Raw genomic sequence first — 22,494 nt, 5'->3', positions numbered from 1 at the left:
ATCCAGTCACAGAACCCACAGAACCACACTCTAGACAATGAGGAATGTGATTGGCTGGAGGGAGGGGCTTGGGGGGCGGGACTTATAGGAGCAGTGGTTCATAAAGCCTGAGAGTGTCCCTCATGCCCTGTGCACTCTTCTGGCTGTGTTGTTGAGCTCTACCTCTCTCCAGAACTTCATTCACTCATCAGCTCATTCAATCCAGCAACCATGAGTTTGAGAACAAGCTACAGTGTGCGTTCATCCACCTCCCAGGTGCCGGTGTCCCAGATGTCCCAGATGTCCATCAAGCGTACCACCAACGTGCCGACTTACCGGGCCGCGAGCATCTACGGTGGCGCTGGAGGTCAGGGAACCCGAATCTCCTCTGCCTCCTACTCAGGTGTCCGCAGTGGCATGGGACTTCCCTCAATGTCCAGCTCCATCCAAGTGAGTGCCTCCGGATCCACAGGTGAGATCATGGGCAATGAGAAGATGGCCATGCAGAACCTGAATGACCGTCTGGCCTCCTATCTGGAGAAAGTGAGGACCCTGGAGCAGGCCAACAGCAAGCTGGAGCTGAAGATCCGTGAGGCCCTGGAGAATAGAGGCCCTGATGTACACGACTACAGCCGCTTCCAGCCCATCGTTGATGATCTGCGCAAGAAGGTGAGTTTGAAAATGTATGGCGTCTATAAAGAACTTAATGAGACAGTCTAATTGCACTGCTTTGTGTTTATTAACAGTCTACTGGACATTTATTGGGTTCCAAGACAGAAACTAACAAAACAGAGGAATTTCTTTGTCATTTAAAGCTTAGAAGAGCTGAATGAGAGTTTACTGATGGCCGACGCTGATAGGCAGAGAACCAAAAAATAAACCATGGGTGAAACCCAAAAGTGGGGGAGGGAGGCTCAGTCTCTGTGGGACGGCAGTCGTAACTTCTGCTTACTGCCGGTGTTCCGGTGAATAAGCATTTCCATCCTGTGTTTATTCTTGACCTGTTACATATCCAGATGCTTGGTTATTCCCTGCGGGTGGAAACTCTGGGATCTGTGATGTTTTAGCGTCTGTCTGTGTCATAAGAGAAGGGAAATGGAAAACTCGACAGAGTTCAGACAGTGCAAAATGAGGCCAGCTGTGAGACTAAGGCAAAGCTTGTTTCATTCATAGCTACTTAATTGTATGTAGTCCTAGTCCACATATTCTTGAAATGAAGTTCATAAAGAAGATACTGTTAATGATAAATGACTAATTAGTCAGTTTCACACCAGCCGTATCTTGAAGTTGAACTTTAAAGCTAATATGTCACTGATAACCAGATAGTGTTATCAGAATGATACATTTTTCATTCATTCCTTGCAGTAAAGTGACCGGTAGACTGAATTAAAAGAATTAAAATCCTATTCATCAGAGTTTCTTTCAGTCACAAAAGTAAATGGGATTAGCTTCAAGCTCAGTGAAGTATACAATGTAACTTATTTCATTTAAAACATCATAAATAGGACTATTGTTAGTACAAATACATAGCCAACACCCATAGCATATGGAAAATATTGAGGTAACTAGTGTTCAATTATTACACGTCTCCACCCTTTTCCATTATGCCAGGATATGATGGTTTGCAATTATGGAAAGTATTTTCAACACAAAGCACATTAGGATAAAAACAAAAAACAGGAAATCCAGCTCAACCCCTGTTCTTCCCGCTATACAATCCAATGTACAACCGTCAAACAGAGACCAACTGCTTTTCCAACATGGCTGTTGGTTAATGATTATCTAACGAACTTTGAATTCATGAAATGAACTTTGTTCTTTAGTAGCTCTTATCTAAGCAAACTAAGACATTAGAGCAGAAGATGGCACTGACCATGTCATTTACACATTGATCACAATAAAACTAAAACAGCTGAAGTTAGGTAAGGTTTCATGCGTCATACACTCTTAAAAATAAAGGTGCTTTAAAGGTTCTTCAAGCAATGCCATAGAAGAACCATTTTTGGTTCCACAAAGAACCATTCAGTCAAAGGTTCTTTAAAGAACCATCTCTTTCTTACCTTTTATAATCTTCTTTATGGTACCATTTAGACAAGAAAGGTTATTCTATGGCATCGTGAAGCATCTTTATTTTTAAGAGTGCAATTGCACCTTGTATTGTTCAATGGCAATATCCTAATCATGTGATTTCTGTTTTGGTTGTAGATCTTTGATGCCACCTCCAACAACGCCCGTCTAGTGCTCCAGATTGATAACGCCCGCCTGGCAGCTGATGACTTCAGAGTCAAGTGAGTTACAAAACTGTGAAATCTAACATTTTGACCTAATCTCCTAGTTTCCTAAAAGAGCGACCCATTGACCTTTGTTGTGCCTGCAGGTATGAATCTGAGCTGTCCATCCGCCAAGGTGTGGAGGCTGACATTGCCGGCCTGAGAAAGGTCATTGATGACACCAACCTGAACCGCATGAACCTTGAAAGTGAGATTGAGGCCCTCAAGGAAGAGCTCATCTTCCTTAAGAAGAACCATGACAATGTAAGTACACATCTGGCATGTTTGGACATATGGAAACATTTGTCCACCTCATTCTGGGCGCTGATTTAAGTTTGTTTTATGGTCTCTCCACCCAACAGGAGGTAATGGAGCTTCATAACCAGATCTCCCAGTCAGGAGTGCAGGTGGATGTTGATGCTCCTAAGGGACAGGATCTGTCCCTGATCATGGAGGAGATAAGAGCCAAGTACGAGAAGATGGCTCTGAAGAACCAGGAGGAGCTGAAGGCCTGGCACGAATCTCAGGTATATTTCAAAAGACATCATATCAGTCATTTTCTTGTCAAGTCTTGTATATCAGCGTTTTGGAGCTAATGTGAAATTTTTTGCTCTTTCCAGATCTCAGAGGTTCAGGTACAAGTCTCGCAGAACACAGAGGCCCTCCAAGGTGCACGTACAGAAGTCAATGATCTTCGCAGACAGATTCAGACGCTGGAGATCGAGTTGGACTCACAGAAGAACCTGGTGAGTTTGTTTTTTTGGACCACATCTGGTCTTTCCAATCCTTTTATTAAATTGGTGTCTTGTCTCAAGACTTCTTCTCAGCTCAAATATTTGGGTTCTCTTGGTTTAAATTTCCAGAAAGGATCACTGGAGGCCACTCTGCGGGACACAGAAATGCGCTACAACATGGAGATCGAGAGTCTCAATGCTGCTGTCCAGCAGCTGGAGGCTGAGCTGACACAACTGCGCAACAACATCCAGCAACAGACACAGGAGTACGAGTTTCTGCTGAACATCAAGATGAAGCTGGAGGCAGAAATTGCCACCTACAGGAGGCTTCTGGACGGCGGAGACTTCAAGTAAGTTTTCTTGTGAAGCATTTGAGATTTTTCATAGCAGTTCACCTTTGTGTAGACATAGTATTTGTTTTGTGTGGTTGGTAACGAGTGATTTTTTCGCTTGTAGGCTCCAGGATGCTCTTGAGGAGCAGAAGAAGGTGAAAGTGATGACGGTCACGCAGACGCTGGTGGATGGAAAAGTGGTGTCCTCAAGCACAGAAACCAAGGAGAGGAAACTTTGAACATCAAATTTCAGAGCAACCTCCGCAACACATCAGAAAAACCTCATGGGCCAATGACGAAATGATCTGGAGACATGTTGGACTTAACACATTAGATATTTATTTAGTCCAGAGTGCCTTATTGTAAGTGTCTCAGAGCACATATGCAATGAGATTTAAATAGCACATTTCAACACTAACTTAAAACGAAATATCTTTAAAAGATGTTTTAGATATTTTAATAACTACCAAAAAGACTAAAGGTCAAAGAACACTATTGTAACTTTATTACATATTTTTGTAACGACAGTGATTGTTTACGATCATTGATTGCCCCATTTTGTTTTTATGTTGTGTTGTTGTCATCATGTCTTGTCCTTTCAAATAAAAGACATGTTTTATCAAATCTATGCATTCTGCTTTTGTCTTTAAACTTATATGACAAGATTTCCATAAGTCTGATCAAAGGTAGCTTCGGGCCTCAAGTGCCATCATTCTTGGCACCCATTTTAAGGGGGGAAAAACTGAGGGCAAAAAAAATTGCAGCACTTAAGTTTCATGATTAACTTGATTTTTTTTTTTTATTTCATCGATTTTTTTTTTATTTAATGACATATATAATTGGTGATTATGTGAACATTAGATATAAAAAAACTGCAGAACTAACCAAACTTTATTATTCATAGTTCTCGTGAGAAAAAAAATGGGGCTTTACTCATGTAATTCATTCATGCAGGTAGCATTCAAGGAGCTTCTGTAAGATGTTGTATGAAGAGAACAATTTTAGTCAATGTTAGGAAATAAAATCCTACCTAACTGAAATGGATTCTAAAAGACATTACTTAAAAAGTACCAAGTGAGGTGAGTAGTTATAGTTCACCTAACATCAAACACAAAAGAAGATATTTTAAAGAATGTTTCAGCTGTGTTTGTCTTTCCAATGAACATCGAGCAACAAAATAGCTCTGTTTAGTTCCTTTGAACTATATAGTTCAGAAACATGACCCAGGACCACAAACCAGTCTTAAGGGTCAATTTAAAAAAAATTATATATAAATAAGCTTTCCATTTATGTATGGTTTGTTAGGATAGGTCAATATTTGGCTGAGATACAATTATTTAAAAATTTGGAATCTGAGGGTGCAAAAAAACACAAATATTGAGAAAATTGCCTTTAAAGTTGTCCAATGCATAGCAATGCATATTACAAATCAATTGTTATATATACTTGATATAGTTTTTATATATTTACAGTATATATCAAAATATCTTCATGGAACATGATCTTTACTTAATATCCTAATGATTTTTGACATAAAAGAAAAATATATCATTTTGACCCATACAATGTATTTTTGTCTATTGTTACAAATATACCTGTGCTACTTAAGACTGGTTTTGTGGTCCAGGGTCACAAATATGAAGAGGCCCAAAATATAACCCTGTGGAACCTCAAACTGACTGACTTTCATTGCACAGAAAAAAAAACTTTTCTTCTTTTTCTCCTTCTTTTGTGTCGCACATAAGAATTTTTTTTTATTACCCGGTTAAACCCACCAGTGGGTGAGGTGGAAGTCCAGAGTCTAAAGATAATAGAAAAGTGTCTACTACTGACTAAAAAACCATGAAAATCTCATACAACTCAGAACCAGCGGTTGCATCTGATCTCCTTTTCATCAAAGATTGCTTCTCTGCAGAAACTTGAGCAAAATGCAAAACTTAAGTGTGCAGAACAAAAGAATATATAGAATGTCCTCAGAGGATTTCAGCATGCTAAGACCCACATTGTATTCTTGGAGAAGTGCTGGGAATAGGGGTTACTATTCCAAGGACATGTCTGGATCTACCACTGTACAAATGGGGCTTGTTGGAAATGTTGGAAATGAAAAAGTTATCATGCAAATCCTAAATGAACGTCTCGCTTCCTACCTGGAGAAAGTTAGAAGCTTGGAGAAGACCAACAGTGAGCTGGAGGTAAAAATCCGCCAAGTTCTGGAGAAAAAATGTCCAGACTCTAAGGACTACAGTCACTACCAAGCCACTCTTGATAAACTATGCAAAGAGGTAATTTGTGCTTCTGTCCATTGGAATAATAGTCTCTGACAATCCTAAAATGCATAATTATTCATTTTCATTAATATGCAGCATATTTTCTTAATTGCTTAAAACATTCATGTTTTTGTGAGGTTAAATGAGAATTTTATAGATATTAACTGGTTTCTTCCATTGCACTAAATTATAGTCCAACAACATTATCTTCATAGATGTGTTTGGTCTCCTACCTCTTTTGAAATTATTTTTTTAGACAATAATGCTTGCACATTACTATAGGGTAAAGTAGGTGTAGAGCTGCAGGTTCAGTTCAAAGTAAGAATGACTCAAAAACTGGACTTTTAATGACTTTTAATTGTAATTAATTCTTAAGAAGCAGCTTCTCTAAAATGGCCTTAGATAACAAGCTAACCTTAAGTTGTTGTACCTTTTTTGGTTATGTCCTTTTAGATCCTGGAGATGATTATAAGCAATGCAAATGTGGGTCTTAAAATTGACAATGTCAAGTTGGCTGCTGAAGACTACAGGGTCAAGTAAGCAGGTTCTAAAGAATTCTTGAAATCAATTATGTTTTGTGCTTTGAAGTCTATTTTGTCAAGAACTACATGCATATGTTCAAGCTGAACAGTACAAACTTGCTGCAGATATGTACAGTCTTTCTTTTCCAGGAAAATGAACATGAACATATGAATGATTCATCTTGGGTTAAAATTTTGTCCAGTGACTAAACTGAGAATGTCTCTTTTAATGTCTCTTTTAATGCAACGTTCCACTGACTAGTAATATTAACAAACAAAATTTCCCATTTATGTAATGTGTCTCTAGGTATGAAAATGAATTGCAGCTAAGACATTATGTTGAAGCAGACATAAATGCATTAAGAAAGATGCTGGATGACACCAATGTGGCACGACTGCATCTGGAAAATGATGTTGAAGGTCTGAAAGTGGAGCTCATCGAATTAAAGAAACAACATCAACTGGTAAAAGCATTTGATTAAAATACTCACAAATAAAAATGTATGAAATAAGTTTACAAAATGGAGAGGGCCCAACATATAACCCTGTGGAGCCTCAAATCTCATATTTTTCAGGAATTGTCAGAACTATATAGTCAAATCACCCAATCAGGAGTGAAGGTGGATGTTAATGCTCCCAAGGGACAAGACATAGCTAAGATCATGGAGGAGATGAGAGCCAAGTATGAAAAGATCGTCCTGAAAAACCAGGAGGAGCTCAAAACATGGCATGAATCAAAAGTCAGTGCAAATTATACACATTATTTCTGTTTTAAAGACAATAGAGAATCGCATTTCTTTTCTTTCTCTCTTTGTATAGATCACCATTGTACAGGTGCAAGTGACTGAGAATGCGGAAGCACTGAAGGAAGCCAAAACACAAGTCAGCGTGAGCCGCAGGCAGATGCAAACTTTGGAAACAGAGCTGCAGTCTCTGACTGGAAGTGTAAGAGATTCTGTCCGGACATCTTAATAAAGCTCTCCAATTTTGAACATTACTCATGAGCCTTTTCTTTGCCTTTTCTTTCAGAAAGCATCTCTGGAAGATGCCCTTCGTGAAACAAAGTTGCGATATGGCATTCAGGTGGAGCAATACAACGGCATCATTTTGCTGAGAGAGTCTGAACTCAAACAGCTGCGTGAAAAAATTCAAAGTCAGAGACTGGAGTATCAAGCCCTGTTCAACATCAAGATGGAGCTGGAAGCTGAGATAGCAACCTACAGGAGACTTCTGGATGGAGAAGAACGACAGTGAGCTTTCTAATTTTTGTATCGTAAATTTTGCAACCTGATATCAATGCGAAAACTTACCTGTGGAATTTTTTTTTTTTGCAAGACGTGAAATACATACTGCCTTGTATATTTCGCAACATATTCGATTTGAAATGTCCGTTGAGTGGCGCTATAACTCTACTGCTCAGTGATATTTTAAAATAACGTACCATCTGCACTACACCTAAACCTACCCAATAGTATGAACAAAAGCGAATGTGGTGTAAAAACGCAATCTCAAGCATGCCGCTTTAGCTTGTTTTTCGATCTCTCATCTTTCAGCTCTTTTGTCATGAGTCATGTTTTTCACAGAATTCATTTCGAAGGATTTTGCATCCCAAGTCCAAATCCATGCCGGCTTAGCTACCGAGCAATCTTGTTACTGTGTACGAAAACGATTACAAAGGGCTCGCTGTTTTACCACCTCTACACTCTTAAAAATTAAGGTGCTTTACAATGCCATAGAAGAACCCTTGTAGTCTAAATGGTTCCATAAAGAATGTTTAACATCTGAAGAACCTTTCTTTAGTTTAGAAAGAGATGGTTCTTTAAAGAACATTTGACTGAATGGTTCTTTGTGGAACCAAAAATGGTTCTTCTATGGCATCACTGTGAAGAACCTTTTAAAGCGCCTTTATTTTTAAAAGTGTAGTGTTCATTTCTGTTGAAATCTGCAGTGAAATGTACTTATTGGTACGTATTTCTTTATTGGTACGTAGTTCCCACGGGTACATTATCGTCATGAGATCAGGTAGAAATTTTGATCGTGCCTGTTTCTTCTATAGATCTTAATGTTAATAAAATATTTTACAGATTAGAGAAAGGATCCGTCAGGACAGCTTTAGAGACTGTCACCCAGACACTCGTGGATGGAAAAATAGTGTCCTCCAGCTCGAGTACTATCAAAAAGTGATATAAACAAACATGAGATCACTAATGTTTGTGAAAGACAACAGCACAAGCCAATACCTCAAACCCACTATGAGTATTCTGAATAAATAATAATCAAAAGTCTTTCAGTATCATTTCTTTGAATCAGAATTTGAACAAGTTTCTGGAAAGTACCTCTCCCACAGTGCATGTCTACTTGAACTTGTTTTAGCAATTTCAAAGTTTCATTTTCATGTGACTGGATCCTTGGGATCTAATGAGCATTTTCAACATGTCATCACAGTTCTAGAAAACAGTAAGCGGTGTCCAATTCCACAAAAGCATTCCAACAGTCATTCATAACGAAAGGCCAAAATGAAAACAAAATCAAGGTCTTATTTTGTACTTCAAACTAACAGCTAACAATCAACCTAATGACTATATATATATCAACTAAGCTCCCTTGTTCTGACAGATTTACTTTTTGTGGTTGATTATAATAATCTTTTTCTAGTAAGGTGTTGACAAAAATGAGTGATTACCCTTATCTTTTTGGAGCAAACACTTGACAGGTAATCTTTCCAAGAAATCAGTTTGAGTGAGAAAATGCAAGCTGTCAAACTAAACAATGTTCATTCTTCGAACCTGTCAGCATTTTGCCTCCAAGGCATAATGGGTCAGATTTCCAGGGTAGCGTTTTAAAAGAAACATTTGTGATGTGTTTAGCATTTAAGCCTGAAGCACATTATCCATTGGCATCTTAATCTCACAGACTCTCTATTAAAAAAATATTTTTTAGTTAGCAGGGTGATATTATTATTAATACTGTGTGGTACTGGTATCCCAGGCTTCATGCCATGTTTTCTTATTTTTAAGTTTAATACCCACATTTTGGGCATGTTGGTATCAGTTTTACACAAGTATATGGAGGCAAACCCCATGAACTGATTTAAAAAAGAAAAGACCAAGTGCCAACAGGGACTAAGTATAGAATGTTCCACTGTGGGCCTGTAAAAGCGGGAATTTGCGGCTAACTGTGAAGCACTGTTTCCACTCAAATCCTCCTTCGTCACGGCTGGAGAGGCCTATTCAGAGGAAAAGACGGTTGGTTTGCAGATGACGATGTCAATGCGGGCATTTGTGGATGGAAAAGTGGAGCTGGACTGCAAAATGATCTGTGTGGGCCAAAATGAGCCAGATGAAGTTTCTTCAGAGTTATAAAGAATATGAGTTTCTTCAAATTTGCAACGATAGAATATTAATAAAAAGTTTGAGTAGAATTCTAAAAAGTCCTTTTTCCTTATTAAATAGATGAAAGAAAAAGACTTTGCTAAGGTCACATGCTACGACAAGAATCCCACTTCTGTGCTGCCCACTCAGCTCATTTTTATTCAGTCCAGACAGTTAACACAAAACACTTTTGTTGCCACTGAATTTGAGCAAAACAGCAATTGAGCAATACAGTGTATAATCAAAGCAAGAATAGTCATGGCATAGACTTAAATGTATTAAGATCTTGGTGCCAGCTCTGTACACTCACGTGACTTTGCAGTTCCCTTTCGCATTAGTCATTTTAATTGGACATCCTCAGTTTTCCCATAAGTCTGGGAAGGTCCTGCATTCCTATTGAAAAGTGACTCACTAATGCTGTTTTTTATGCTTCCCAGGTCACTTGGAATGCACAAAGTGCCCTTGTATGGGTATTTTCAATTTCCTTTACGCCCTCTTTGATATTCAAAGTGGTCACTGCATAAATTAGCGCTTGGAGGCTACAAACTGGATAGTTTACTTTTTTTATAGAAACTGGTGCTTTGTCATGCAAAACTAGGTGCTAGTTTGTCGTGGTACATCCTTACTTTCATGTTGCTTATTGGTAATGGTATTCAAGCTATATTTAAGCTATATTGTTGCTAAGACATTTAGTTGGTTGATACACAAAAAAAAATGCTTGGTTAAAAACAACCATTTCTGGCAACCCAGCACTGGGTAAATATTGGATAGAGCACATGATGGGTTTTATACATTAACCCATTTGTTGGGTTGTTTTTGGTCAGTCAACCAAAAGAGTGTTTTTACGACGCGTCATCAGTCAGCCATAATGGTGGCACTGAACGTAAACAATGCTACTGAACCGAATGAAACTCACATACTTAGCTGATTATTGCTGTTAATAATAGTCAACTATTGTCATGTTTTGGGCTGTACTAATCGGTCAGACCGGGAAAAACATTTAGAGTACTATAGATTGCCAAAAGTTATAACAAATCAAAGAGAAGAATGCAAAAAACTGTCTGAGGAACAAAAGGCGTTTGTGGTTGGCCAAACTGAACCAGGATTTCCAGAGCAAGAATCTTGACAACATTTGTGTTTGTTCTTATCATTTCCAATCAGGTAGGTGAAATATTAGGCTAATATATTAATTAATACTGCTGGTACGTATCTTTCTCACCTATTACCTTTAATTTGTCAAAATATTGTGCCCTTCATGCTTACTAAGTTTATTAAAGGTTTTCAGATGTTACAAGAGTAGCGAGTGGAGTCAATGGGACTCTTATGTTCATGACTTATCTTATATTCATGTTTGAAAAGTTACATCAGAAACAGCTTTACCTTGTCTGTCCAACATTTAAGTTTCAGCCCATCAAATGCATTGCGCGACCACAGCTGCAAAATGGCGCACTAGATCAATAGTGCTCCTAAAGAGGGTTTGCATTTACATCACGATTTGGTCTGTTACCTGGATTACACTCGGATGTAAACAACAGCATGGATTGCAAACAGGGAAATGGTTAATGTACTCTTGAATATGTCATTCTGCTAATTTATGATGTCTAAACCATGGAAAAAAGTTTGGAAACTGCTAAATCACATAGAGAATGTAAGCAGGAAAGGGTGCAATATTTTGACAAACTAAAGTTAATAGGTGGTAAAAATATGTACGAGCAGTATTAAGTAAGATATTAGTCTAATATTTGATTTGTTTTGGCAGCTTATAGTACTCCCAATGTTTTTCCCAGTCAGACCTATTAGTACAACCCAAAACATTGCAATGATTGATCATTTTCAGCGGCAATATTCGGCCAAATATGCAAGTTTCATTTGGTTCAGTGGCATTGTTTACATTCAGGAATGGAAAGGAAAAGGAAGGAAAGGATGTGACGTGTGGCCAAGTATGGTGACCCATTCTCGGAATTTGCGCTCTGCATTTAACCCTTCCATGTGCACACACACACCGTGAACACACACCAGGAGCAGTGGGCAGCCGTATTGCTGTTGCTGCGGCACCCGGGGAGCAGCCAGGGGTTCGGTGCCTTGCTCAAGGGACTCACATTAGTCATGGTAGTGAGGGTGGAGAGAGTGCTGTACATTCACTCCCCCCACCTACAATCCCTGCTGGACCTGAGTCTCGAACATGCAACCTTTGGGTTACAAGTCCGCATTGAAACTTTATTAGATATAACAAGTCCTGATTGCGCATTCTTTTGGCAGGAGTTGAAATGGTGGCATTGGAGCGTCACTTGCTTTTAGTGTAGATTTGGTGAATGCTGCATTTGTAGAAGGCCAGCATTTCAAGCAGACATAAAGGAAAAGTGAGATTACAGACATTTTCCTAGTTATAGAGTAATAATCTGATAGGAATACAATGTAATACAACCTTAATTTCATTCAGGAAGTTTCTATCAGTCAAGTTTTCTTTCAGAACAGAACACAAAGTGACCGCTGACAAATGTAACCAGTTTTAACCGGTTTGGTCTACCCAACACTGGGCTACACTGACCCAATGCTGGGTAGGTATGTGATGGGGAAAATCATTTGCATTGACAGTGAATATGACCCAGCAGCTGAGTTACAGAAAAACTACCCAGAATTAAAAATAATTCAATAAAATGACCCAAAAGCGCATTTAGGTTAAAAATAAAAATAAATAAATATCCTTGCAATTTAAAGAGTCTAGGGTTGTTTTGGGTGGTTTCTAGCTTTCTTACTATCCCAAGTTAAAATTATCTACAATTGACTCTCTATGATATTTAGTGCATAAAAATTGGCTCTGGTGTTTCATTCAGGCTACGTTTACATTAATCCGGATACATTTGAAAATGGAGTTTTCATTTTAAAACGCTCTCTGTCCACACTAGCGTTTCCAAGCGTTTTCCAAAAGTTTCTCATCCACACTGAAACGTAGGAAAACATCAAATTAACCTTACTGCGCATGCGTAAATCCTCCAAAATTATACAGACGTAATAAGTTTTCACGCAATTCTTCTGGCGGGATAATTTACGGAAATATCTCATCATCCACTGACGCGTCTATATCGCGCTCATTCATATTTTATCTGAAAAGCAGTTGTCGTCATGTTTTGCAGGACAGCAACTGTAAATTAGAGTAAATTTTCTGTCATCATTTTAGGACTGTAATTTGAAGAGTGTACAAGGTAAATCTCTTTAGCAGCAGTGTGACAATGAATAGCACAGGCACAATTACTGGTGTAAACAGATATCTATTGGTACAATATGCGTCACATGACTATAAATATGCGTCATCATTTTCAAAAGCCTCCGTTTTCACAGTCCACACTACAACGTGAAAACGGCATTTTCAAATTTATGGTCGGAGTTTTTAGAAATAATCGTTTTCTGTGATAAAAACGGGGTTTTCGTGTAAAACAAAGGCCAAACCGCAGGGAAATATCTGCGTCTTCCCTTCGTGTAAATGGGGCCTCAGTATAATTAAATGAGTTTTTTTCACCAATTTTATTACCCTTGGTAAGATTCACTAAAGATTTTATTTCACAAGACGGACTATGAAATATAGCTCAGCTCACAAAGCCCGAAACTTTTTAAAGTTTCGACAGTCTCCCATTTGACTTTCCTTCCTACGTACTTGTAGGCTTCTGTCAAAAGAAGGAAACAACAGAAGGATAGGGACAGAGTTCATAGCAGAAACAATAAAGAGAGAGAGAGAGTGATATGATCCTTTGAATCCCACATAACTCCCATTCCTCATGTCTGCTCTCCTCGGACAGGAGATTACCTCCAGATATCCCTCCCAGGTGCGGCTTTCATAAAACCTGAGCCACACTCCCCCTTCCCGCTCTCGCTCTGAACATACGCTTGCTTTTGTGTAATCGGAGTGGGCATTACCCAATTCGTCTCCTAAAGCAGACTTTGACTGCTAAAACTATTTTTGAAGATGCTAAGTACAACTATGATTATACTCAACATATATGCTTATACTTTATCTGTTATGGTTTGAAACTTTATTTGTAAATGTCTAAAAGCAGCTCTAATCTATTGTGTCCCAAACACAGTATTCACAGTAGTGTTTTGGTACGCCAGTGTTTATGTAACTAAGCAAGACCTTCAATCTTCCAGACATTTTTCTCAGCCAGTTGTAAGATAATTATCAGATCTGGGTGGCTCGAAATCTCCAAAAAGTATTTATGATAAAAAGGAGTAAGGTAAAAAAAAATTTGAAGACCACAAGATGGCCGTTAGATTTTTCCCATGTGCGTCTAAGAGTCAGAGAGCAATGTGGCAAACAGCATGCAGCCAACCATTTTGGCAACCTCCGTTTTTAATTTAGGGGGAAAACCCAACGGAATTTTAACCAGCATAACCATGGCAACCAAAAACAAATCAAAACCAGACCTTGGTGACATGGAAACTAAACTCTCGCCAACGTATATGGGGGAGTAACAGTCAGCATATGCTAGTTTAGAAAGATTGAGCTCATTCAGTGAGCTATATATAAAACGGTAGTGGGAGGAGCCCTTCAGCCAAAATTACACATCATTCAAATTACACTTAATTTTCTTGAGATTATTATACAGCACTTTGGCAACCACACTCGAGAGAGTTTACAACTTGCAGTAACTATAAAATCACATTTACTAGATGACAGTTACAAAACAAAATCACTGGGACAAACAGATGTCCACTCTTGATTTGTATTCTTCGCAGTGGTGGACGAAGTACACAAACTAAGAACTTGAGTAAAAGTAGAAATACGTATAATAAAATAAAACTACTCCTTTTTCAATTTTACTCGAGTGAATTTACAAAAGTACTTGATTTTTTTATGTACTTAAGTAAAAAAGTACTGATAGATATATTTATTTTGCAATTTGATATAGGCTACTTAATTTTATATCATATTTTAGCAAAAATTTTTATAATCCCAATGCTCAAAAATAGATATATTTTTGTTGTTGATATGGACTACGTTGACAAGAGTGATGTTGCAATGTTCACTGTGAAGCTTACACTGCGAAGGAACCTGAGAGAAAACAAAGATCATCAAACAAATTTAAATATTAATCAAAGATAAGATAAGTAAACACAACATGCGGTTTTTAAATGGAGTTTTTTATTAAGGGAAAACAAAATCCAAACCCACATGGGCCTGTGTGAAAAAGTGTTAAAAACATAACTGTGATTTAATCACACCTGAGTTCAGTTTCTCTAGCCACACCTAGGCCTGAGTATTGCCACACCTGTTTGCAATCAAGAAATCACTTAAATAGGACCTGCCTGACAAAGTGAAGTAGACCAAAAGATCCTCAAAAGCTACACATCATGTTGAGATTGAAATTCAGGAAAGTAATTAAACGATTAAAGAAAGTAATTGAGATCTATCAGTCTGGAAAAGGTTATAAAGACATTTCTAAAGCTTTGGGACTCCAGCGAACCACAGTGAGAGCCATTATCCACAAATGGCGAAAACATGGAACAGTGGTGAACCTTCCCAGGAGTGGCCAGCCGACCAAAATTACCCCAAGAGTGCAGCGACGACTCATCCAAGAGGTCACAAAAGACCCCACAACAACATCTAAAGAACTGCAGGCCTCTCTTTCCACAGTTAAGGTCAGTGTTCATGACTTCACCATAAGAAATAGACTGGGCAAAAACGGCCTGCATGGCAGAGTTCCAAGACGAAAACCACTACTGAGCAAAAAGAACATAAAGGCTCATCTCAGTTTTGCCAGAAAACATCTTGATGATCCCCAAGACTTTTGGGAAAATACTCTGTGGACTGACGAGACAAAAGTTGAACTTTTTGGAAGGTGTGTGTGTGTCCCATTACATCTGGCATAAAAGTAACACAGCATTTCAGAAAAAGAACATCATACCATCAGTCAAATCTGGTGGTGGTAGTGTGATGGTCTGGGGCTGTTTTGCTGCTTCTGGACCTGGAAGACTTGCTGTGATAAATGGAGCCATGAATTCTGCTGTCTACCAAAAAATCCTGAAGGACAATGTCCGGCCATCAGTTCGTGACCTCAAGCTGAAGCGTACTTGGGTTCTGCAGCAGGACAATGATCCAAAACACTCCAGCAAATCCACCTCTGAATGGCTGAAGAAAAACTAAATGAAGACTTTGGAGTGGCCTAGTCAAAGTCCCGACCTGAATCCTATTGAGATGCTGTGGCATGACCTTAAAAAGGCGGTTCATGCTCGAAAACCCTCCAATGTGGCTGAATTACAACAATTCTGACAGTGTTGACTTAAATATGATTTTCAGCTATAATAACTGATCCTAATTTCGAAATTAGTTACTCACTTTTCGCAGCATCGGTCACGCGCGCGTTTACAAGATCTCCCGGTTCTTACTTGTGAATACAGTTCACTGGAGACTCACTCTAAATGGATCATTTGAATCAGTGAGTTGTCGACTCAAGAACAGCTGCGATCGTATCATTCTAATTCATGAATGAATTTTTTGGTGGGATCTGCGAACCGATTTAACAGGTTCATTGAAAAGAATCAGTTTGTTCATGAATCAGACACTGCTTCTACGTCTCGGAACACACGATATATAAGGTATAACGGAATGTTTTATGAAATGTAGTGAAGTAAAAAGTATGATATTATGCTTTGGAATATAGTAAAGGTAAAACTACTCCAGTAAAGTACAGATACTTGAAAAATGGACTTCAGCACAGTAACGGTAATAACAAAGTAAGCTACTTCGTTACAGTCCACCACTGATTCTGAAAATTCTGAAGAATTATCACAAGAACACAAAATATAATTTTATAATTTGCCCTGCAAAAATGTATAAAAACATAAATAAATACACTAAAAACTCAGAAATAAAAAAGTCCTCAAAATGCTAGTAAACTTCAGAGATAATTAGAAAGAAGTGACAAGTAACACACTGAATAAAACTTAAAATAAATATTTGAAGGATTCTTGATGAGTCTTTTCAAATCTAAATATTATAACTATATATTACTTTTAAATTTTTGCTTTTCTTACAAATACTTGCACATACATGCATGCATGCAGACAGTCCGGGTTACTCCAAACTTTCCTGCCCCTTGTATTCAGAGCATATGTTGTGAAATGCACTGCTACCTCTGATAAATCGGTGTTGTAATGTTATAGTTTGTTTTACCATTGCTTCTAACAATGGAAAAAAAGAGCTGAGATGGGTCTTTTTTTACTATACGAGGCCACAGAATACTTCCTTTGAAAGGGTGTGGGGAAGGTCCAGGTGCATCAATGAAAGGGCTTTAGAAAACAGGGTTAATGAGAGGTCGCTGTGAAATCAGCGTCTCAAGTGACCAGTTTGGCCAGCTTCCCGTCGTTGCCATATACAGCTGTATAATTTTAAACTTATTTAGAAGAGAGCTGTACAAATAAAAATGAAAGCTAACTCAGTGGGCCATACAAAAGTCTAAAGTACACCAATTTAAGCAACACAGTCTACCTACACGCCCTAAACAAAAAAACGGAGAACTTGCAGCCCAGGAAATCTCTAAATAACTAGTGGTGTTTGCTAAGGCATGCAACATGGTTTATTATAGGTCATACATAGGGGTTAGGCATTCAGACCTTACTCAAGTTTACTTATGAAATTATATTTATATTAAAAAAATAATAATAATATTTTCTTGGCTCAAAAATATAGCTTTAGAACAAAGCAAGATAAAAATATTTAGCTTTTTAAGGCTTATGTTTGTACAGCCTTCTTATTCTCTTATTATGACCATTTAGAGAAAAAAAGGACAATATTTGTGCAGTTTAGCACAATGTAGGGCCACAGAGTCAATAATGAGGAAGGGTTTAGAGATTGAAATAATACTGACACTGTCAATATCTAAGACATCTGACAGTCATACATTAGTCAAATGTCAAATCTGCAAATTTTCCTGATCTTGTCACATGCCTTCTTGTGACTGACACATAATACCATCATGTAATATGACTCACATCTTTCGATATAAAGTGTTAAACCACATTAGGATTATAGCATTGCAGTACTTTATTTACACCAAATATAGTGGTGGACAACAATGACAATATTAATTTAGCTGCCCATATTGATGGCATGGTGACAGAGCTACTGACACTGTTTGCCTTACGTCATTCATATCCATCACTCGTCTTTAAAAAAGCCTCTTACTTTGAATGGCTACACGATATTTCCTTGTAAACTTCAAGTCACCTTTATATCAGTACCCTATGACATAACAAAGCATGCAAGACTAGGTCAGATTAGTGGTTTATTATGTTTCAGTGACTGATTTTTAACCTTGCTGCAATCCTTTGTGTAGTTTGCTGTTCTCAGTCAAAATGACCAGGAATTCTAAATCTCTTATTATGTTATATTTATTTCCAAAACAAACTTTTCTTTCAATTAGCACAGGTTATTTTTATTTATTTATTTTATTTATTTTTAGAACAAATTGATTGTAGGATTCACTGATCTGAGCTTATGTACCTTATTTGTGCATAATTTTGGCAGCATGCATAAAGTTCATAAACTCAGATCAAATGATGCCTATAATCAATCACTTCCAAGAAGGAATTATTATTATTATTCAAATTTATTTGAAAAGGGATCAAGTACAATTTTAACATAAATTCATTTCATGCATTGTACCAAATTTAGCCAACAGCTAGTTTTCGTCAATGGTCCATTGGCAGGTAATCATAATCATAGGTAAACGAAAACATGAAACAACAAATACATTAATACTTACACACATCCTATCAGAGCCACAAAGAACAGTAAAAATAATGCCCAGTTAAAGCACGACCATATATAGCTGCAAGCAGCGATTATTGGGGTTCAGGATGTTATGTATTATTTAGTAAGCCTTTAATCATCTAAATCAAATATTTAAAAAATCTTTTATAGCAATTCCAAGTCATGATGATTTTTAACATTTATGACTGTTCTAGCATCACCAATGATCTGATCTCCCAAAATTTGCTTGCTTGTTTAGAATCATATGTTGATTGTGCTCACCTAGTTTTGTGAAGTTTTGAGTCTTCTTTTAGGATTTAAAGGCTTTTGGGTATATTTAGACATGCCCTTTTTTTAAACGACGCTATTATGGCTACCCAAAGGGTAAACAATTTTCAACATTTTTTTGATAATTATTGTTCTAGAGAGTCCAGAAGATAGTGCTGCTGCGGTTATATTGAGGCTGAGCAAAAAACTAGGACTATAGTTCGCAAAAGTCGTTTTTTAAAAATATAATTAAGAATATTTAATGAACGATTTGATTGGCAGCAGTGGTTCTTGAGGCAATGTTGTTCATTATGAGCAGATCTATTAAATAATATGGATATTGTGTTGATGTGTGAAACACCATGAGATTACACATGCGTTAAACTTGTTAGTGCCACCTAGTAGCTGATTTCTTAAATCTTTTTTACAGGCTTCTAGGGCCATGAGTCGAAAATGCCCTGCCATGAGTTTTGTGGCAATTAACCTTGTCTAATAAGTGCTCAAAATTCATTGGCAATGACACTTTGTGGCACTTTGGACAAAGAAACAGCATTCCAATTTGAACTCAAATCGGACTAACAAGTGCGTAGCTCTAACATAAAACTTTTATGTTTTTTTTTTGCCCTGTTAAAGCACCACCAAGTGGCCAAACTCCACTTTTTAATTTTTGTATTTTTTTTTTTTACTGTCACCTGAGATTGAGCTCTTACATACATATTCTGAGTTGAAAATATTTATTTCCGTTCAAGAATTATAGGTGTTCCACCCCTTTGAATATTTTGGTGTCCCGTTGTGACGGTGAGTCAAAAGTTCAACTTTTTTTGATAATTATTGATATTCATTCTCCAGTGAATCCTTCTGCACTGGTTTGGTTCCCATCGGGTGAATAATCTAGGACTAGTTCAGAAAAGTATGTTTTGTTTGTTTTTAAAAAAATCTAAAATACTCCAATGATTCCAATGATATAAGACACTTGATCCTATGACTAATGATTTCGTACTTTTGATCGCTGTAGCGCCCCTGTCAGGCCAACTGGGGTGAGCCTTGGTGACATTGTAGACAATGTGAGTACTACCATCCCTCCAAGTTTCAACTAACGGTTTGGTCTTCCTAATCACTTTTAAGTGGAGAATGCTGATCCTTGGCCATTCTAACAATTACAATAGAGTTCAATCCAATATCATTCTATAGCATGAAATGGGTTATATTTTTTAATAGTCTGGTCATTTTTGTCAAGGAACATCACAAGTGTAACAAAGTTGGGAAAAGTCCCCTAAATTTTATTCCCTGTGTGAGCAACGGCAGAATATTTTAGTCAACTGCGATAACATGAACTAGCATTTTTGGTAAAAAGAAAATCTTATCTGGGTCAAAACGACGGGAACACGACAGGGATAGTTTTCCCAAAACAGATTCTTCCAAATTTCCCCATTTGTATTCCACAGACTGAAATAATTTGGAACAACATGAGCAGATAATGACAGAAATATCATTACTGGGATAATTATTCCAATAACATTTACATTGGCTTCCTTCCAGTCTTAAATATTTGGTGACATCCTTGGTGTTAATGATAAGTAGCTGTCGTATGGAGTTCCTCATATTTCAAGCGTGTTTATGTCCCACAAGTGTCCATTACCCCACAGTGACCTTCTTTGCAAATACTCGACCCATGATAGTGGTGTTGAAACTGTGGTGTTGATGATAAGCTGTCAGCACATCTTCACTTCCATATATTTCAGGCCATTATCAGTTCCTATTGTAAATATCTATATCTGTCTTTTTTACACATATTCACATATTCTCTTTCTCATAGGCTGCATATGATACCCTATGGAAAACTTCAATGAATATCTTCAGTTTTTTTCAGTAAAAAAGAGATTGTGTAATCTTTATAGACTTGTCCAGGGTCATCAAGATAAGCTAAAAAGCCAATTCTGCTTGTTGTAGTTTTAGTCAAGGTTTAATTAAAATCAGCTCTGTCAGAGGTTATAAAAAGACATTTAGACTACACTCTAATTAGAAAATAACCCCTGGAAAGCTTCACAGCAGCCTCATGACACAAATAACAAGAGGATGTAACAAGCAGAAGCTCTGTAGGAGGTTTGTTTCAGACGTTTTCTGCTTGGCCCAAATCTAAAATTCCAGCCGTGTGGAGGCGCTAGCCAAATGACACAGCACAAGGTTGGGGGCCAAACAGCTATAATGATTTGATGTGAACAACTTCATGGTGTTCACTGGCCTCTGATCTTGTCTAGCACAGATTTGACCAAAAAAGGGATTTCGGCGCTACTGCAAATCCCTCTGCTCCTCCCACAGCACTCTCAGGCAAAATGAAATAACTTACTCCTTATGGGGCACAAGGGAAGAATGTTCAGTATTATTACGAATACTTAAGAGAGCACAAATTCCCAGAGAGAGACCATCTAAGTCCTGAAGAAAAGACAGGAGAGTCTTTCCCTGTTTGGCCTGGCATGAATATAGACAGACTCCCTCACTCTTATCTGCACAGGCATTCTGGGATGTGCAGTATGATTGAAGGAATCATTATTAAAGCAAAGATACTGTATCAGCAAGTCTCCCAGGTTTTATTATTATATCAATGGCTATGTTTAGACAAAGGGCCAAATACTGTGCAAACGACTGTAGCCTATTTGGACTATGTATGAGTATTTGACCATACTGTGGACTCTGTGGATTTTTTTTTTTAAACATCAAAATATACAAATATATATCATTTATACAACAGTTCTTTCAGGTCCTTGAATCTGATTGGCTGTGAGGAGTGCGATATTCTAGTGATATCGGAACTCCAGAATTTTTACTGTTTGTATCATTCCAGTATTTGCAGTATTTCTCATAGTGAATAAAAAATCTATGAGAATCTAACAGGCAGTACTTGCTCTCATTAATCTATTATTTGTTCCAGAGCAAATAGTTTTGGCTGAGGGAAAAATCTCATCACATTATATTTTATGCAACCTTAATGCTGTATATCACAGCACGGCCTTTGTACTTTTGACTGAATTGACTGAAACAACTTTTATGATGGGTGTTTTTGTTAATTGAATATTATTATTCTGTAAATAATATTTTATGTAATAGTAGTTTTTAATAATATTATTTAGTATTGGGAAACCTTGTCTGTGTGTGTGTTCGTGATGGTAATTTTAGGTACATTATTCCACCATTCGATGCAGGTAAGTGAATGTTTTGAAGAGTGAATCAGTGAAAGACATATATTGAAAACGACTGAAACAGGGTTGTAAACCAGTAAGTTATTTTACTTTCAACAACAGCTTGTCAGACGCAGAGAAGCACTATCAACAGAAATCACCCTTAATAGATGAAAGGATAGTACAGCAAAGATATCGCTTTCCTCAACAGACATTCAAACTAATGTTTTAATGTGAATATTAAATTGAGCTGAAGAATGAATGCTGTATCAGATGCAGGTAATCACACTCGCTCAGTCCATCTTTATCCCATAATACTCCACTTTACATTATAGTGAGCTTTTAATACAGTAATAATGCATCAAGCTTTTAATAAAGCAACTCAATGTTACTAGTTCTAAAGTGACATTTTTGAATTAGGACTCAGCTTTTAAAATAAAACTGAGATTTGAATAATGGTGGAAGGAAGTATTTTGGTACAAAAGAGGGGTTTTAAGACACTTTGTTGTTGCTTCTTATGTATTCACACACCCGTGCCCTCAAACGGTTGTATAAATCCAATATCATACTTGTAGCCTCGTAAAATGGCTGTATATTGCACAACTACATGTGTAATATTGTGTGATGTATATAACTTAATAATAATGTATTATTATTAAAATCATGTTTTCACTGCATTACAGCTTTGGTGCATTTATCTTATTTCAAATACATTTAAAAATTCAACCTACAAAAATAGTAGCTACTAGTAAATAGTAGTTTTTGTCTCTTCAAGAAGTGAACTGCCATTGTGCAAGACATCAAACCCAGGTTGCTTAAGAAAGCTTGTCC

At 37.4% G+C, this 22,494-nt stretch overlaps 2 protein-coding genes across 3 annotated transcripts; both read left to right on the top strand.

The window, feature by feature from the left end:
- Positions 1 to 138: 138 nt before the first annotated feature.
- krt18a.1 (keratin 18a, tandem duplicate 1) lies at positions 139 to 3,939 on the top strand. The gene is made up of 7 exons (XM_073823821.1): positions 139 to 648; positions 2,185 to 2,267; positions 2,357 to 2,513; positions 2,612 to 2,776; positions 2,870 to 2,995; positions 3,113 to 3,333; positions 3,440 to 3,939. Exons 1-7 carry the CDS (start codon positions 211 to 213, stop codon positions 3,552 to 3,554), a joined length of 1,305 nt encoding a protein of 434 aa, XP_073679922.1. The 5' UTR covers positions 139 to 210; the 3' UTR covers positions 3,555 to 3,939.
- A 1,304-nt stretch (positions 3,940 to 5,243) lies between these two features.
- Positions 5,244 to 8,287, top strand: krt18a.2 (keratin 18a, tandem duplicate 2). 2 transcript variants are annotated; one of them, XM_073823823.1, is made up of 7 exons: positions 5,244 to 5,597; positions 6,036 to 6,118; positions 6,411 to 6,567; positions 6,679 to 6,843; positions 6,923 to 7,048; positions 7,133 to 7,353; positions 8,209 to 8,287. In XM_073823823.1, exons 1-7 carry the CDS (start codon positions 5,244 to 5,246, stop codon positions 8,285 to 8,287), a joined length of 1,185 nt encoding a protein of 394 aa, XP_073679924.1. The 2 variants fall into 2 exon arrangements, with proteins under 2 accessions (XP_073679924.1, XP_073679923.1); XM_073823822.1 differs by having other exon boundaries at positions 8,188 to 8,287.
- The last annotated feature ends 14,207 nt before the right edge of the window (positions 8,288 to 22,494 follow it).

This window comes from Garra rufa, chromosome 18 (genome assembly GCF_049309525.1).
Source record: "Garra rufa chromosome 18, GarRuf1.0, whole genome shotgun sequence".
Lineage (NCBI taxonomy): Eukaryota > Metazoa > Chordata > Actinopteri > Cypriniformes > Cyprinidae > Garra > Garra rufa.
Note: the sequence above shows the minus strand (reverse complement) of the source record. Positions and strands in the feature narration are given on the sequence as shown.